Here is a 19,919-nt window from a genome sequence, read left to right as displayed (position 1 = left end):
TTGTATGTGGAAGCTCTTTGTATTTTGTGGAAACTCTTTGTATCTATGGAGACTTTGAATACGAAAGTGTTTGTTTTTAGTAAAAGAGAAATCAAATACAAAGCTTTATATCATCTACAACGAAGTGTCCTTGCCCTGGCATGCTTAGTGAGGTCCAAATGATAGGTACTGGTTGTGTCAAAGTGGTTTTGCGATGATTGATTGGAAAAGAAGTTAGAAACGAAAAGAAAAAAGACTGTCCTTTTTTTACTTCAGAAACATGATTGTATGAAAGATGGATGCCACCAGCTCACCAGCTATTAAAGACTCATTATTTATTTGGGTACCAGCCACCAAGCCTGATAGCTGATACTTAATCAATCTGGAGTGAAAACTCTCCCTCATCAGTTTTGAGAGAGGATGAGTTTATCAGGCTAGTGGAAAAAAAGAAAAACTGGGGACTAATAAGCAAAAAGTGAAGTTACCAGACACTGATATGTATATGCTAGTTATGTTATACCTGACTGAAAGAGTATGCAACAGTGCACAAGATCCCAGAAATTAGAATCAACTCAGGCATCTAGAGGAGCAAAAGTACAACTTAATTAAATGGGTAAACAAAAAGAGTTCAAAACATAACTACTTTCTACAACTAGGGTTCAAAACATAAATACAAACTAATTAAATGAATCAACAACAATTGCTTCATTCTACCCTTGCTTTACAAAAGCAACTCCTAAATACAACAGTAATAGCTATGGACTTCTTCCTCACTTGGATTACAAAAGCACCTCCTAAATGGTAGCCTGACTCTTTGTTGTGCCTTACCATGCACATACAAATGTAAACCATCTAACTTTCCTATCGTCTCCTTATCTTGAATTCCTTCTACAAACCCCAAACCTCTTATGCTTAGCATTCTTCATATGGTAAGACCGGACTTCCTCCTCACTACCAAAAGTCATTCCAACCTTGGGTTCTTCGACACCATCATCTTTATTGGGCCCATCATCAACCACTACTTTATCATACTCATTATCCGATAACTTTATGTCGGAAGCCATATCAACTCAACCTTGAAGAACCTACAATCAGTATCCGAGAATTCAATTAGCATATAATTTTCCTCTGCAAATGGATAAAAAATTAAAATACTACAAACATAAACCCAAACTCCAAGCAAACACAGAGCACTATCCACCCAAAATCCCAGCAAAAACATAACACTATCCAAGTTATACAAATTGCACTAAAATCAACTCACTAGTCATACAAATCGCACCAACTTATTCTGTCTTCAACTAGCTATGGAATCTCTTTGAATGGTAAAAAGCGAAGCTCAATCATAAGTGAATAGAAATTTTTTTATGCTCCGAAGAAGCTCAATACACATAAACTTAGTAACAACAAATGGACAAGAAATTAAATAACTGCAAACATAAGCCCAAATTTGAGCAAAAATAGAGCACTATCCAACACCAATACCAATCGTAGTAACAGCTACCTAGAAGCAGTCGGTGAGTCCATAGAAGCTCAATAGACATGGACAAGGAAACATCTACCTAGCAGAGACGAAGAAATCTTTTCAAAAGTGAGCATAATTTTCACCTTGGGAGCCCGATGTGGAGTGACTCTGGAGGGAGGGAGGGAGGGCAGGTGCGAGATAGAGGCGTCGAATCGTGTGTTTCAGTTTGGGGACTTAGCTGTTGGACCAATTTTTTGCCGGAGATGGCGCCGGGAATTGTGGTCGACGACGTCAGGGAAGGAGGGAAAACCGAGATGAAGGCATCGATGAGAGGATTGACTCGTGAGGGAAGTGATTAAGGTTGGGACTTAGCTGTTGGATGAAATACTCGCCGGAAATGGTGGTCATTGACGTCAGGGAGGGGGGCAGGTGGGAGATGGAGGCTAGGGTTCAGGTTCACTCAAAACACAAAAGAATCGTCTTTGACGAGCTAGCAAACTATTTTTATTTTTGTTTCATTTTTTTTTCTCTTTAACGACATGGCACTTGCCATGCTGGGCGGTAACTTGGAGCGGGCATACACAAGCAGTATAGTAGCATTTTCTTAAATGATAATAACAAATTAACGACATTCTTATTTCATCTTATTTTATTTTATTATATATTTTTTATAAATTTTTATATAAAATATAATAAATAATTTAATTTTTTCAAATCTCAAAATAATAATAATATTAAAAAATAATATTTTATTCAACTTTCAACTTTTATCTCAACTCACTGTCTAATATTAACGTAATTGGTTGGAATGTTTATTTATATTTATATATATTGTTTCCGATGGAACCATTAATTCGGCCGAAATTAAGAGCATAATCAAAGGATGGTGAGAGATGCCTTGGGAACCAACCATCTTTCTCCAACTCCAAGTCTGGTCAACATTGTCTCCATTGATCACATTGTCCATTTATGATACATACTTGTCATATTAATTGACCTTCACCCAAAGACAGATCATGTTGGTTGTATGGTTCAGTCCATTTTGAAAACAGCTGTATACCAATGTTCTGGATAAGACTTTCAGGTTGAGATTGAGGAGCGACAATTTTTTGCAAGGCGTTACATCACTGCACATGACATTAGCCTATCAAAATATTGAAACATTTATTTGGCTAATTATTAGAGTAGTCTGAGTAATAAGTTTATTTACATGTTTGATTCTTGAGATATATTAAACAAACCACCAATTTTATATGAATTTCTGTTCTTGCGTCGTGTACGTCATAAGTATAAAATTATGGTTTCTTTTTAATAGTGAATTGAGAGAAAATAAGTTGAAATTAAAGTTAAAAATTAAATAAATATTTTGATAATTAGCTAGACCGTTTTTCAAAAACAATCACAGTAAATCGTTAAAAAGTTGGATGAAATTTTTAAATGGCTCAGGTAATTAGCTGTACGTAGATCTTTCCAATCTTCAGTCTTCCCTTCTTGTTTTATATTCAACAACGTGAGTTTTGGGCGCTATAAATGAATATTGAACGAACGGAGAAGTCTCTGGTTCGGGAAGTACTTTAACCACGAGTGCGCATATATTTCAACTTAAAAGACTACTACGTACAGAGAGAAACAACGAAGATGTGCTGTTCAAGACTACTTTTCTTCACCTGCCTAATTCTGATCTTGCATCTGTTTGCTCCCACGTTAGCTCAATTAGTTCCCTACGCCTGCTCCGATAAGGGTAACTACACCAGTAACAGTACATACAGAGCAAATCTCAACACCGTCCTGGCGTCTATGTCTTCCAATACCAATATCAGCTACGGGTTTTATAATTTTTCCGTCGGAGAAAATTCCGGCAAAGTAAACGCGATTGCACTTTGTAGAGGAGACATTGGGACAGACGATTGCCGTAGTTGTGTAAATGCGTCGAGTCAGGATCTGTTGCAGAAATGTCCCGACCAGAAGGAAGCGATCATATATTACACGGAATGTATGGTGCGATACTCGAACAGATATATATTTGGTGTTTTGGAAGGCAGCCCTTTTCCCTTCTCCAGCATACTAAACGCCTCAGATGTAGATGCGTTCACACAGGTTCTAGGGCCTTTGTTAGGGAGGCTAAAAAAGCTCGCCGCAGCAGGAAATTCTACTCGCAAATTTGCTGTGGGAAGCGAGACTGCCCAAGATTTCCAAACAATACATGCACTTCTTATGTGCACCCCTGATTTGGATGAACTCGATTGCAAGAGCTGCCTGGAGCAGTGTACGGCAGCGGTATTTTCATCATGCTGTTATGGAAGGCAGGGAGGGAGATATGTATCACCCAGCTGTGAGTTAAGGTATGAGACTTACAGTTTCTATGACCCTACCGCTGAGGCACCACCGCCGTCGCTACTGCCACCATCACGTCGAACAAAAGGTATGGTTCTAATACTACGTGCATGCCTGACAGATAAGTAAGGTATACCTTTTTCTTTTCTTTTCTTTTTTTCTTTCCTTTTTTTTTTTTTTTTTTTTTTTTTTTTTTTTTTTTTTTGTGAATGTTTTTCCAATGACTGCGCCTAACAAGTTTAGCACTCCTATCCTACCGTTCCCAAACACAGAAGAACTTAGGGCTTGCAAATAAAGAAAATTCAGAAAACAGAGGGATGGATACCTCGTTTGAATTATTAGGAACTTTGGATCATACTTAAAGAGAAGTTCAATCCACAGCATTGGTTGATCGTTTTAGAAAACAGAAATTACTTTATTGTTGTAGTGCCTTAATTAAATAAAAAGACAACTCCATCTACTATCACTATGCTAATGGACTAGAATCTAATCGATTGATCACTCCTTTCATGATTTCAAAATGTTTGTAAGGTCCAAAGAAATTCAACCTAACGGATTTTTATGGATCGTTACAATTCTTATCAGATCCTACCTCTTAGAATAATCCTGCCTCTTCTCGTGAAGTTAGGCTGATCACAACTACCAACTCAAATCTAGAACAATTGAGGATATTTATATGTCATCTTAACCCCTATTTTCCAAATTGTTTCTTTCAAGTTGTAGTTATGCCACAACAGTTTCACCACTTTATATGGGTTCATCGGGTCTAACTCTCATATAGGTTTAAACATCCCAGTATTCGTCGAAACTGATCAATGAAAACATATCTATTCTTCCTGAACCACTACAGTGAAAATCTGATTTGCAAATTGAGAACCAAATCTGTTCACTATAGCCGTACTTCTCCAAACTTGATTTGCAACTTGAGAACCAAATCTGATTTGCAACTGGTTTACCTCTGTTGCTTCTCCAGTGCTCCACCTTGCATCCAAATCTGCACACTCTTTTGCTTAACTCTTGACTTTTCTTGCTTGATTTAAGTATCAACTATTCTCTTATGCTTGGGTTTAAAGAGGACAAAAACCCTCGACAAGAACTTGGCAACAAAGCTGTTCAAGATGCTTCTCAAGCACGATTAGGACCGGTGGTTCTATTAGGGTTCTGAATATATGGGAATGATGAAAATGTTGTAATGGTGTTTGTATATTGTAAGAACAGAGTGTTGGAAATGGAAATAGAACAGAGCGCTACGGGATCTTCGAGGGTCCCTACCTTCTCTTCACGAACTGCCCAAACCAGCCTCCACCATTTCCCTTCTGATCTGAGCCCATAACAGGTTCACAAGAAAACTGCATCAATTTTATGCTTGACCACTATCAAGAATGAAGATAAGTTGGAGTCTAGCAAGATCTTCGCTTTTGTAATTTTTTCTTGAGCGTTTAAAAATAAAATCAAGCATGAGATCCTGATTCTCTGCATTTGATTTCCACTACGGATACTTGGGTTGTCTCCTGCGTTAGGGAAAAGGGAAAGATGTCATCGTCCATGCCTTTTGCCCTCCATTGGAACGAACGAGGACTATTGGCACAAACATAACTGAAACAACATCATAAGCAGAAGCAACGCCATGTTTACCCCCGTGATAGGATTGTGCATATCTACATTTAGCCAAGCCAAATATATCAATGTTTTGTCACCAAGTCGATGCACTCAAAACAAAGGCCATATTTAACCTCGTGGTAGGGTTGTTCATTGTACGGACAACTAGGCAAAGCATAAATCACATTTTCACCAAAGTGATTGCACTCTGAATAAAAATCACTATTATATCCTGTGGGCCAGATGCCACTCTTGTATTTTCTGGTAGTGCAGGAGGCCACTATTATGTCTCGTGGTGAGGCCAGAAGCCACTGTTATGTCCCATGATGGGGCCGGAAGCCACTATTACATCTCGTGGTATGGCCAAGACCATTATTATATCTCATGGCAGGGCCATATATCAAAACATAATAGAATCTTATGTAATAATATTGAGACGGTAATAGAATGGCAATGACCTAGCTCAGTGCATGAAAAGTATCGAACGTATTTTCTTGAATAATCTGGAATGTAGTTCAAATTTTAAAAAAAAATGTCAAAGGACATAAATACTCATAAAACTTTCAGATAATTATAACTTTCAAACTTTCAAGTATATGATCAAAATTTAAAAAAAATCAAATCATCTTCATTTCCAGCTTAGAAAGTACTTTTTTAATTTGTTTCCAGACAAATGTAATATGATAGAAAGTGATTTAAACATATAGTTACCAAATAGTAAATAACTTTTTAAAAGCTATATTTCTCACTGCAATTCCATACATGCACTTAGTATAGTATAATTAGTGAGGTGAACTTATTATAGTAGACTTGTTTCTATACTAATAAGTAGTGTCTAATTTAATTTTATACGAAATTTATACTATAGTGTCTAATTTCATGTTATTATACTAGTGTCTAACTTATTTTTATACTTGATTATGTACGTTAGTGATAATATGATTTTACATATACTAAATTATTAGTCTATTTTATATTATGGTATAAATATATTATTTTATAATAATTAACTAGTACAGTATTGAATTTAACTATAGTCTATATAAATTCTAGACTTTTATATGAGTATATATGATCAAGTGTGTAAAAATATACTTATAAAAAATAATATATATTATAATTTATAATGTCAAAAATGTATTTATCCTTAATATTTATATATATATCAAAAGTAACTTTATATTAATAACATAATATTAATGTTCATGTTTAAAATTAAAATCTCATGTTATATTAATTTCATGTTATAAAATTAATAGTCAAGAATAATAAGTTTAAAGTTTCATATTATATTAATTAGTAATTTAGCATATATATATATATATATATATAATATAATACAAAAAATTATATATGCAACTGGGAGAGTGTGACGCTCCCTTACCCCGTTTGGGATTGAACAGAGATTGAAGCGTTGAGATATGTAATTTAAGGCTACATACCCCCTGGTTCATGACAAATAATATGCATGTTTCTAGCAGTATACAATAATCACAACAGAAAAATTTTGATTCTAAGTAAATATTAGAGCAATTTATGCATGGTACCAATGTATTATAACTAAGAAATCCAAAGTACTTGTTCAAGGACTCCCAATGCAAAAGAGGGGTTTAAACCATAACCCTTGAAGTACCAAGTTCACAAGAATCCCCGGCTACAAACATCAAAAGAAGCTATTTCCCAACGGGGCATAGGTCCTAATTGTTGTATCTCCAGACTTTGAGCGGTCTCTTTGGGATTCAACCATAAACTCCCATGCCTGTATTATATAGTTAGTCGTGTAGTTTATCCGGTTTGCTAGCTTTAGAGCTCCCTCAAGCTCAAGTGGCCACTGTGGCATATAATCCTTATTTAAGATATCCTAAATCTCCCTAAGGAAGCGTGAGGTAACCTTTAAACAAGAAATAACGAAATAGAACCAAGCCTCAATGGTGAACTCATCCTCGATGAGGTTAGGCAACTCATCCATCTTAAGCAGAATCTTGGGATCCTCAAGTGGCTACTGTGGCATATAGTATTTTCTTTCCTTTTTTTAATTTTTTTTTTTTTTTTTTTTTTTGGCTTCTATTTTATGTGCACAAACGTAAGATTCCAAAAGTTCTCATTATGACAACTTCTTCTCAATATTATAATTTATCATTGTTAAAATTATAAATGGGTGCATCTTTGATCCAGATGTGGTGCTGTAAATCAAACCACAACGAGGTGGTTGGAATCCGGCCACCAACTGCCAGAGTTCGGTGATTTGCAACCATGCACCATCAAGATATTTTTTTATAAAATTTTATAAGTTTTGATTGTATGTAAATGATTGTATTTTAATTACAATGAAAAGTTGATGTATCAGCAGCTTGTGGTTGGACGATGTAAAATTCTCTTTTGATTTTGGATTTTCTTAATAGATTTCAATATCCAACTCATATTATTTAGTTAAAACAATGCTTTGGTGTTTGCAGGAAAGGAAAGTAAACCATCTCGAACTACGGTAGTCATAATTGTATTGACTATTGGTTTTGCTTTGCTAATCGTTTCCAACTTCGTTTTCTATTTACGAGTAAGGAAGTCAAGGCAGAAAGTGAAAAGTAAGTTTTGAATAATTAACATACGAGTCTTTTGCAAGATACACATGATATATAATAACAATTGCACTAGCTAGCCTGTTTTGGGCATTGAACATACATAAGATTTGGAAGTTTCTGATGTGTCGCTAATTATTAGGTGAAGCCAGGCATGAAATTAGTAGTGTTCATGAATCATTTATTAGATATGACTTTGGCACAATCAGAGTTGCTACAGAGAACTTTTCCGAGGTAAATAAGCTTGGAGAAGGTGGATTCGGTGCTGTTTACAAGGTGAGTGATATCATGATCAATTAGTTGAAAAGCATACCATGTTTGTCATCAATTAGTTGACGTATTTCCATATCAGGGTAAGCTTCAAAATGGACTAGAAATAGCTGTGAAAAGGCTATCTATGGGTTCTAGTCAAGGAAATATAGAGTTTGAGAATGAGGTTCTATTGCTAGCAAGGCTTCAACATCGAAATCTGTTGAGCATCATGGGATTTTGTTTCAAAGGAAATGAAAGGCTTCTTATCTATGAGTTTATGCCTAATGCAAGCCTTGATCACTTCTTATTTGGTATGGTTACACTACTTTTGCTTAAATTTTAGATTATTCTATTCATAGTTTGATTTCAAATGAATTAAGCGTCTATTTTATGGTTGCATGAACATGAAGACCCAATCAAACAAGTCCAACTAAATTGGGAAAAACGGCACAAAATTATAGAGGGTATTGCTCGAGGGCTTCTTTATCTTCATGAAGATTCCCGACACTGTATTATTCATCGTGATCTCAAAGCTAGCAACATCTTGTTAGATGCATATATGAATCCTAAAATTTCAGATTTTGGCACTGCAAGGTTGTTAGATCGAACTGAAGGCAATACAATGAGAATTATTGGGACTTAGTAAGTATATGAAATCTACTATAAAAATATGAGCTGAGCGGTTATTTTTCAAATGAAACTAATAGTATATATTGATCATGTCCATGACTTGCAGTGGATATATGTCTCCAGAGTATGCTCAACGTGGAACCTTTTCAACAAAGTCCGATGTCTTTAGTTTTGGCGTGCTAATTTTGGAGATGGTGAGTGGCCATAAAAACAGTTCTTTTCCTGAAGGCCTTGCAAGCTATGTAAGTATAATTATCCATGCATATATATATATATATTAAATGGATATATGTTTCGATATTGACAAAATAAATGAATATACTCTTAAATTATCTTAATTTGTAGGCTTGGGAAAACTGGAGGCAAGGAACACCTTTAAATCTTGTAGATCCTACATTGATGGTATATTCAACAATTCAAATACAGAGATGCATCCACATTGGACTATTATGTGTTCAAGAAAATGTAAATGATAGACCGACAACTGCTTCAGTCGTTCTCATGCTTGGTAGTGAATCCATTACTCTAGCAGTACCGAAGAGACCAGCATTTCTTTTGTACACGAGTAGCACTGGACCGGACATGTCATCCCGGCTGTCATATCAATCTAGCAACAACAACGTCCAAGCCTCGGTAAATGATGCTTCAATTACTGAGCAATATCCTCGCTAGTGTTTGTTGTCATTACCCTAGTTCCAATTGTCCTATATATTGGTACTGTTGATTACGGTACTCTATTATTCCAATGAAAATTTGCGACTCTCAATTGTTTTAATTGATCATGTTTTCCCGCAATCCTTAATTTTTAATCCAAATTGTTTTTGTCCCTATCTTCTCTCTTTTCCTTTGAGTGTTATTTTTCAAAAATAAATCATGTGTTTCGTCTTTTTTATACAAGGGAGTGGGGGTTTCAAACCCAAGTCTTCCATTTGGAATACTAGTTAATGTATGGAATATTGATAAGTAGCCATAATCAAGACTCAAATTAATCCCAAGGACCAATGATATAGTGAGAGAGACAAGTTTTAAGAATTCCAAACATCAAGGCTAAGATCAGCTCATCTGGAAAAAATGTAATTGCCTACTTGCCTAGTTTGTGTCTTTGTACTTCACATACTTTATTACCTTTTTTTTTCCTCAAGTAAAAGGTAAGGCGGGTGTGACCAGCGTAGCAACCCTTCCAAGGTATGACTATATGAACCCCTCGTCACTGCAGAATGTTCGGTTTGAGCCATAGCTATTGCTTCAAGGGCAAGCCCATCACCACAACACCCCCAAAATATCTAGCTCGTCCAAAAGCCATCGCATGGCCCAACGGTCATTCTTTACAACTACAAGTGGTTTCAACTTATGTCCTGATTCGAACTCCTAACCTCAAAGTCATAAAATACCAACTCGTACCAACTGAGCTACCAACTTGGTGGTTACTTATTTTATTACCTAAATTTGTGACCCTTTGGTTTAGTTGGATTCTAAATCCTTAGGTTTTGAATATTTTGAAGGAATTTAGCTTTAAACAAATAAGAAAACCTATCATTTATCTTAACAAATAAATAACAAAATTAATAGAATCTTGCTACATGCATGGAGCTATTCATAAACTATGCACAGACTCCCTCATAAAGGATCTTACTGTTCATGCAAAAGGTAAAAGGAAAAAAATGTAAGTCCATCACGGTGGCCATCAGTTCAATTTCATGGCCATGGAGGTTGCCACATAAAATGGAATAACTTTTTTGATATTTTTCCACACTTTACATGTCCACATTTGTTTTGGGTGATTCTACATGAACTTTAAATCATAAAGTAAGACATGCTCGACCTTCTTGGCGAGGGGTCGCCTCTTGTACCTAAATTGCAACAAAAGAGATTTCTCTAGATCATCCAAAGGAGAGAGTATGAACTTACCTCTAGATCTTCCCTCTATTCCTTATTTTTATCTAGCTCCTGGCGGGAGTCTCACCTACTGCTATGGTGATAGAGGTGCCTTTTTATTTGTTTAAGGCACTTACGAGTATGAGTTTGAGAAAGAAATTGCCCCATTAGTCTCTAATGATTATTTAAGATTTTATGGTCCAATATTACGTTTTCAGTTTCCCGAGTGAATAGTACCTAGGAGAGCCTTTGATTTAATCAAGGTACTTAATGGTCTAATTTTGCAAAGCAAGTTGCACCACTTGACTTGTATGATTATTTAGAATTTTATGGTGCAATAATAGTTTTTTCACAAATTTTTAGGTGAATAGTAACACCTAGGAATAGCGCAACATGGCACCCAATTTATACGATTGCCGAATCATTATGTGGATTTTCCAAAGTAGTTTTGAGGAGTATTTATTGGATAGTTGGCAATATCCTAGCCACACTTGGTGAATAGTGTAGAACACTTGGCATTAGGAGGAGCCATGAGATGGAGATGTGAAGCCATGGAAGACAAATCAAGCCATATGATCATGCCACTTAAGCCAAACACTATCCCATCCAACCAAACACTGTGTGATCAACCAAAAAAAAGTTTCAACCATAGTGAAACCCCAAAAAATTGGAATCCAATTGAAATCCCAAAATTCATGGAGGAAAACAAAGTCCTAAATGGTTTCCCAAATCCTAAATGGTTTCCCAAAATTCAACAAAACCTTCGTCAGCGAAATTTCCATCAACAGGATCTCCACCAAAGGAATCTCCATCAACGAAACCTCCACCAATGAAATCTCCACCAAAGAAATCTCCATCAACGAAACTTCCACCAATGAAATCTCCATCAACGGAATCTCCAACAATGGAATCTCCATCAAAAGACTCTTCACAAACTAAAACTAAAACTTTGACAATGCAGGAAGGAAGAAAAAAGAAAAAGAAAAGGCCAAGCAGGGTAAAGCGACGGGAATAGAAGGAAAATGGGGCTAAAGGAAGTAAGAAATGCAAGGAAAGGGCGGCTAAAACCGCACAAACATCAGCAAGCAAGAAATGGGTCGAGGTGGTAAACTCCCCAAATACTGAGACAAAAGATACAAGCATTAGTGGCAGGGGCAACAACAGCACACAAGGAGGACTATAAGCATGAAACGAGGCAAGTGGAAGAACCCAGGAGAACTATAAAGATACGAACAAAGAAGGGCAATAGTGGATCCAAACTGTCTAAGCAACTCTCCCACGTGCGGAAGGACAGAGGAACAAAAGGTTAACAGCTAGCGAGTTTGGAAGGGTTAAACGTAATGCTGGTGGAGTGGGCCAGGAATCTTTGAACCCAGCCACGGGTCATGGCTGCCTTGATAAAATTGATAACAGAATATAACAAAGAAAGCTTGGCCAGGTATAGTCGTTCAAAACAGCAAAGTACAACATGATTAAAAGTAAGCACAGCGCAGCCTGCCGACAGGGTGGGTAGGAGCCCTATAAACCCCTTCACCATAATTCCTTAGGCTAACCGCTAAAAAAGATAAGACATAAAGAATAAGAAAGGAGCAAATGAAAGGGAAAAGCGTCAGGACAAAGCGAAAGAAAATGAAAGGAAGAAGCAAATGGGGAGGGAAGCAAAAGAAAAAAAAAACTAAAAGGAAATAAGTACGAAAGGAAAGGCAGCTAAGGAAATAAGACAAAAGGAAAGGCGGCTAAAGGAAATGGCTAAGGGAAATGCTGCTAAAGGAAGTAGAAAATGAAAAGAAGGTTAAAGGAAATCAATAGGACAAAGTGTTGTGTTGAAAATATATGCAAATGCACATAATCGTAACAAGTAGTATAGTATTTTAAAGAAAACAAATATTGAACCCACAAAGTTTAATTACGTTATTGAATACTGAAATTCACTAAATTAATTACTATTTGGAAAACTAAAATTTGAAGAATGGATTATCTAATTGAAACTGAAGAAAAGAAAGCATTAAAATTAAGATTTTAAAGGTAATAAAAATAGATCTAGAGCGTTTGATTTCACCTAACAAATCTCACACAATTTATTCTTCCTTGTCATAGAATTCCAATTATCCCACGTTGATGACAAAAATCCCTTAACTATTCAATATTTTCTCTCCAACAATACCAAAAATATCTCCAATTAATAACTTCACATCTCTATGTGAATTTAACTAATTGGAAATTCATTAAGTTCTTCTAATTTTTCTTAAAAATCACACTAATCGCAGTAAAGTGTCTCTACTTTCGCTCAACTAATGGTGTTTAATCTTAGAGCTCTAATCACAAATCACCTCTCAGTCTCATTACAATCCAATAGATCGAGCAATAGTTAGCTAGAAAATTGTATGCATTAAGAACAAAGAATAAACACTCAATCATGAAAATATTAAAAATCAAATAACATAGAATATAAATTGTGTATTCAACGCTAGAGTACATCAAAGTTCCAGAAAATAGAATTAGTTCATAATGAAATTGAAAAGAAATAGTGTTCTTTGCTGGAGTTGGTTGATGAATCATGTGGCTCTCGCCTCTGTAACGCCCCATTCCCGTAGGTCTGCAGAGTTAGCTAATATTACCTAAAATCATCTCCAATATCACAATTATAAAATTCAGAAGACTCTATAAAATATTAATTCATTTGCTCAACCAAAATATCCTTGTTCCTTCAAAGAGACAACAAAGAAATTCTCAGTAACATAAATAAAAAACTCCCCAAAGACTCAAAAAATCCTTAGCCCAAAACATCAAAATATTGGAAAATAATCAATTTACTAACTCTGACTCTCAAATAAGTACTTATACCCTCAGGCACTTATTCCTTTATGATCATCACACCTTCCGCAAACTTCCTACTCTTATTCTCCAGCTGAACCATTAAAATTATCTGAAAATGTTTAGAGATAGGAGTTATCAACAACTCAATAAGCATAGGATATACACTAGTGTGTAAACATGAGCATTTACAGAGTTCAAAATGCAGAACAAAATACTTTCTTTTAGAATGCAGAATCAGAATTTTTGTTTTCAGAATACAGAGTCAGAACATGTTATAAAAAAATATTAGAGTGAAAGTTTGAAAATATTCATAATCAAAATCTCTTTGGCATAGCATAAACTGAAACATCACATCTTATCTTATCATATCAGAACAGAGACCATGTTTAACCCCCGTGATAGGATTGTGCAAACTCCGATGGCCAACCGAGTAGAAATAGAATGTGAATCTTCCCCTTATTATTCTAGAATCCCTGAGTGTGACACAGGAAAGACTACGCAGAAAATTACTTTGCTTCTAAAGTGGGTGCACCGGAAATAGAAAAGTTGGTATCAACCCGAATAGAGGCCATAATTTTACACCTGTGGTAAGGTTAGAATAAAACAAAAACAAAAACAGAATGTGAATCTTCCCTTTATTATTCTAGAAGCCCCGAGTGTGACACATGAAAGACCACGCAGAAAACTACTTTGCTTCCAAAGTGGGTGCACCAAAAATAGAAAAGTTGGTATCAACCCGAACAGAGGCCACAGTTTTACACCCATGGTAAGGTCAGAACAAAACAAAAATAGAAACAGAATGTTATACCAGAGGTTTTCAAAAATCACATCATATATATTAGAGTATAGAACATCTTTAGAACAGAACAAAATCAGATCAAAAAAATGTTATTTATGCACAAAATTTCATATTCGCTCTCTTTTACATAGTTCAGAAATAAAATGCCAAAATAGCTCATGTCTACACTAGTTATGCCAGAAAAAATATTTTATTCTTAAACAGAATCTCATTAGTAATGCAGGACAAATAACTGAGATAGTTCAAATTTTTTTTCATAACAAAACATCTATACTTTTCAAAAATCAACGTCAACCCATTTTATCTTTTTGCAAAATCTAGCATAAGAACCTTGCTTACATGAACTTCTTAGCTTTTTCAGAATTTTTCTAAAAAATGCGAAACAATAATTAATCGTCATCGGGAAGGGAACGTGTGATGGCGCAGGTTGCTGGCTGTGGTCGACGGCGGAGTGGGAGGCGCCTAGGCAGCAGGGCCTGAGGCGGCATGCGGCAGACTGGGGTGACGGGAAGTCTTCCCCGGCAGTTTCTGTGCACACTTGCCATGGTGATGGCACCGAGAAAAAGCTAGGAATGGTTCTAAGTGGTGGCTCTATCTCAGTGTGGGAAAAACAGAGGACAACGACTGGCGGCTTTCCACAAGATGGGGGAGGGAAGGTGGCGTCAGTAGCTTCTGCTGTGTGAAGGAAGTCTCATCTTGATGCTCGGACTATTGTGCCGCAAGGTGGAATGGTGGTGCACGGCTAGGTGGGCTTGGGAGATGGAGGCTGGGCAGTTTCTGTTCAAGGCTAGTGTCTTTGTCTTCTATTGTGCAAGTGCCAATCGTGTGGCTTGCGGCGTGGAAGAGCTTGGCAGTGGGACTGCCCTTCGATGGCGGTTGTGTGGTTTCTCGTGGGGCTCGGGCAGTGGCTATCACATGGTGGTATGCATGGCTGGGTTGGTGAATGTGCATGAAGGGTGGAGCATGGCAGCATGCGTGAAACAACCAATTTGCTGCTGGTTGCTGGGCGTTCTTGAATAGGGAGGAGTGGAGGCTTGGAGATCTTAGTTGCGGCAGTGGTGGTTTTAAATGGAGGGCTCACTCGGGGCAGTGGGAAGTCGAGAGAAGCTTGGGCGACACAGAGGTTTGACGGCAACGAGGAGAACTTGACAAGGTTTTTATGATGGTCACTGGCCAGTGGGGGAAGGCTTCGAGAAGGTTAATCTGGTGGTGCGGCGGCACTCTAGTCTAGGTTAAAGATCATTTACATCTACCCGATACAAGTTCTATATATATAGGGATGATTGCCATGAAAATAGAATGGAGACATGCGTGACCTGTGAAGTTAATGTGTGAATATATAGATGATTGGAACAACAAAAAAGAAAAAAAAAAGGAGAAACTAAAGCTGAGGGGAAGAGAGGTGTACATGCATGGGAGTGCTAGAGTCGTGTGTGGTGGGCATTTAAAAAAAATTAACCTAATTATCAAGCCCAATAAAATCATAATCCGCCAAAAAAAAAGATTTTAACCTCGTAGTCTATTCCAAAAAAAAAAAAAAAAATACTTGAATACTCAATTTGGTTTTTCATATGCATAAATCCAAAAATATTTAATAATCGGGCTTGGATGGGCCCGGGTGTTACATCAGACTGCCTCCTAGATCCTCCTCCTTGAAATAAACCCTCACTTAAAAACTCAAAAACAGACTCAAAACAGACTCCGACTCTAAGACCCTCTATTCATCCCACAAGAAAGGATTAAATAGATGTCAAAATTCAAATCTAGAAATAAGAAAATTACGAGTTCAATCTAGTCTAAAAATCTGGAAAACAGTTTCTAAAGATAAAAGTTAACAAAGAAGGAAAATATATCACAAGAATAATGGAAAATCTAAAATGGAAGATTCAGTGATTATCGGCTTGATTTGCAGAAATCGGGAGGATTTGGTAATCAACAGATTGATTATGAAACTCGGGAGGATCCCACCGAGTAGATGTCATGTGCTTTGAATATAACTAGTCTCCTCGCCTAATGGCCAAGATTTAAGGTCCTTATTGAGATGACAGACTCCTCTCGCCAACCTACCAAGCAGTAAAATTGCTCGCCTTTGCTAGTTGTCGTCCACGATGTCATTTAGGTTGGTCTTTTAAGTTGATCATTTATATTGGTAGCCTAATCTAACCACACAAAGCCTTGTCTCCAAGTCTTCTCGCCTACCGAGAAGTAACATATCTCGCTCATCACCTAACTCTTGTCGCCAGTTCTGGTCGCAATTGGGTTTCCACGTCTATCGAGAGGAACAACTATTCTCATCTTTGGGTGAGATAAAACTCTTTGCTTCCGGCCAAACAAGGCTCCTCGCCCAAATCTACTCGACTCTCTTTAGATCTCATTATCTTTCGTCAGTATGGATCTGTGGTCCCTTCTTTTATACCAAAATGCTCTCATTTTGCACTAAATCTTTTCATTCCTTCAAATCCAAGAAAAATAAATAGAAATATAATAAAATCAATAGTATTGAATGCAAACTGACACTTATCATAAATAAAAGAGTAATAAAAATCATATAAAAATCCTACTTATCACAAAGCGACGACATGAAAGCTCAGTGGGGTAGAACCCAACCTAAAGACCGACAAGTAGAAAAACTGGCGACCCAGCAGAATGAGGCAAGGCGAATGGAAGACAGGCTGAAAAATTCCCATCGGACAGGTCCTATAGGGATTGGCGGGGTAACTATGAGGTGATTTTTCTAGGCTGATGGAATTTCCTAGGCCCAGGTAATAAGGGGACTCACAAGAAGACAAAATATTAGAGAAGAATGAGGGACAATAAGGGACTAGAGGCATGGAGGTATGTGAAAGTATGTCGGAGAGGAAAATGAGAAGGGACTAGAGGGATGGAGGTATGGGAAAATAATGTCAGGAGGGGAAAATAGGAGATTTGGCATAAAGTAAGCAAAAGTAGGGTGTCAGGAGAGAAAAAATAGGGAAGTGACTTAGAGCCAAGGATAGGGGGTTCGACATGCAAGAGAGACATCCTTCAACACTACCAAGGAACACGCACAAAAAAAGGTTAGATAAAAGGGGTAGGGGCCGACAGTTTTGGGGGACTTCAACTTTTTTCGTCTTTTGGACTTCTTCTTCAACCAGGGAGCTATAGAGAGAACTTCTTCTCCAACGAACAGATCTACAGCTCCCATCGTACAGTGAGAAATAAGAGGCTATGAGAGATTGTAAATAAACTTATTATAGTGGAATCTCCCCTCCCCAAACCCCCGGGACATAGGCCTAGTGCCGAATCACGTAAATCTGTATGTTCATTTCTTCTTATTTCATCTGCATTTAAATACTGTTCACCGCCATTGATGCACACTGACACCATACAGCCACACCTGACCAATGTCAGGGGCTCTAAACAGCATCGAACGTGGCCTAGCGCCTCTCATCGCATCTCTAGAATGGATCTCTCTTCCCTTTTGGACCGTGCACATTTTTTTGACGTTAACATTGAGGTAGTAGATAATGAATAAATCTCAATTTAGTTCACATAGTGAGATAGTAATTTCTGGTTCACATAGTCCGAATAATTGGCGAAAGACTGATTGTGTAGAGGCTCGCAGTGTTGGTAGTGATAGCCACCAGCTGAACTAGTGTTCAATTTGGTAGATACAGAAGCCTAGAATAACTGGCCTTTATATAAGACTCGGTGCTGCAATTGTTATATGAAGAATTAGCATGAAATAATTGCCACTTTACAAGAAGTTATGGTCTCTACACCCTCTTTATTCTAATCCTTCATGCTCTTTGCCTTTTTACAAACCACACATAGAGAACCAAATCATTCAACTGGCAAAAAATGAAAAACCAATAGAATGGGAAAGGTAAAATTAAGCCACTAAAATCAATAAAAAAAATATGGAGTCTAGATGCATTTACAATATTTATATTAACTTTTTATGAGTTATAATATTATTGGAGTATATATTTCAAGAATTGCCATTGTTTCTTTTTTCCAATATTTCTAACTAGAAATGATCCCATCAGAATCTGAAAGAAGCGAATAAGTTGGACAGATTTGCATCAGAATCTTTGAATTTAGTCATGAAACCTCTATCTCCTTAGCAAACCAAATCACCATTCCTCCTGATAAATAAAAAGATAGATTGGGTTTCTTCCCTTTTCTGTTATACAGAACAACATACTACCTCCCTTTCTCCTAGAAACAAAAACCTTGGATTCTATACGCACACTCCTTTCCATTGCTTCAAAAGCTACTAACAAGCAACAAAATACACCCAATCTAAAGAAGAAATTGCACAACAGGAATATTCAACATCATAACTCAGATATTCTGCTAAAATCAAAGTTCCCACAGAGAGAGAGATTACAAGAATGTTATAAAAAATCAATTGTCCAAAATGACAGTCCACATAATTCTAAACAAACAGAACAAAAATGACCAAGATACCTTGCTATATTACAATGAATAAAAAGATGGTCCATTATTTCCACGCTAACTTTGCATGGGCAACATGGATACACCATATCAATCCTTATCTTTCTAAGATTGCCCACTGTTAAATTCCCCTGATGCAACAGTACATGTACAGGGAAGCAGAGCTTTATCCATCCAAATGCTCTTTTGAAGGAGAAAGGCACTATGAAACCAAAACTATTATTTGATAGAAATCAAAACTATGAAGCCAAAACATTCTCACAACCAAAACTAAAGCATATTTGAAGCCAAAACTATGACAGAAACTAAAATAGGCAAACATGGTAGCTCATAATTTAGGAAAATTTACTCATAATCCAGACCCAACGTGAATAAACTTTGACCCCTTCAGTCAAGAACAAAACGGAATCAACCTGTGAGAGAGATAGAGAGAGAGAGAGAGTACCTTAGCAGGTCGATGAAAAGCCTTGATTGTGGCCATCGACGGTTTCCGTAATGTTCAGAAACCCATTTCAGGTCATAACACGGAGGAGGGAGGGAGATGGTGGAGGTTAGGGTTTCTAGGTTTAGAAATCATCTCAGGTCTTGGCAACTGCTTCGGAGATGGTCCAGGAAAATGTGGAGGTTAGTTTTTAGAAACCCATATCGGGTCTGGGAAAGCTTCATTGGTGGAGGAGGGAATCCGAATGTTGGGTTCGTGTGAAATGCACCGTACCATTTTCCACATAGACGTTTGTGCACAATCCCTGCACCAAATCTCCTGCATCCATCATTTTCCTTATTTATATATATTGTTTCCAATGGACCATTAATTTTGGCCAAAATTAAAAGCACAATGAAGAGGATGGTGAGAGGTGCCCTGGGAAGCATCTTGCTCCAACTCCAAAGTCCTCATCAATATTGTCTCCAACGATCACGTAGTCCATTTATGATCCTTATTTGTCATATTAATTGGTACTTTTCGCAATTAAATGGCAGTATTCAACTATTCCAAAATGACGTTCACCCAAAGTCAGACCATGTTGGTTGTATGGTCCATATCGGAAACAATTGTATACCACTGTTCTAGATAAGACTTTCAGGTCGAGATTGAGGAGGTGACAATTTTTTACAAGCGTTACATCACTGCACATGACGTTAGCCAACCAAAATA

At 37.0% G+C, this 19,919-nt stretch overlaps 1 protein-coding gene across 1 annotated transcript; it reads left to right on the top strand.

Annotated features, from left to right (window-relative positions):
• The first annotated feature begins 3,016 nt into the window (after window positions 1–3,016).
• LOC121259720 (putative receptor-like protein kinase At4g00960) lies at window positions 3,017–9,523 on the top strand. The gene is made up of 7 exons (XM_041161441.1): window positions 3,017–3,866; window positions 7,834–7,959; window positions 8,096–8,229; window positions 8,306–8,516; window positions 8,616–8,847; window positions 8,942–9,077; window positions 9,181–9,523. Exons 1-7 carry the CDS (start codon window positions 3,083–3,085, stop codon window positions 9,505–9,507), a joined length of 1,950 nt encoding a protein of 649 aa, XP_041017375.1. The 5' UTR covers window positions 3,017–3,082; the 3' UTR covers window positions 9,508–9,523.
• The last annotated feature ends 10,396 nt before the right edge of the window (window positions 9,524–19,919 follow it).

The sequence above is a fragment of the Juglans microcarpa x Juglans regia genome, chromosome 4D, assembly GCF_004785595.1.
Source record: "Juglans microcarpa x Juglans regia isolate MS1-56 chromosome 4D, Jm3101_v1.0, whole genome shotgun sequence".
In the NCBI taxonomy this organism is placed as follows: Eukaryota; Viridiplantae; Streptophyta; class Magnoliopsida; order Fagales; family Juglandaceae; genus Juglans; species Juglans microcarpa x Juglans regia.
Note: the sequence above shows the minus strand (reverse complement) of the source record. Positions and strands in the feature narration are given on the sequence as shown.

Bases quoted from the DNA above. Each gene is read 5' to 3' on its own strand.
- LOC121259720 (XM_041161441.1), top strand. From the start codon at position 3,083: ATGTGCTGTTCAAGACTACTTTTCTTCACCTGCCTAATTCTGATCTTG. The intron at 7,960-8,095 runs GTAAGTTTTGAA...GCTAATTATTAG, and splicing joins GTCAAGGCAGAAAGTGAAAA to GTGAAGCCAGGCATGAAATT. The intron at 8,517-8,615 runs GTATGGTTACAC...ATGAACATGAAG, and splicing joins CCTTGATCACTTCTTATTTG to ACCCAATCAAACAAGTCCAA.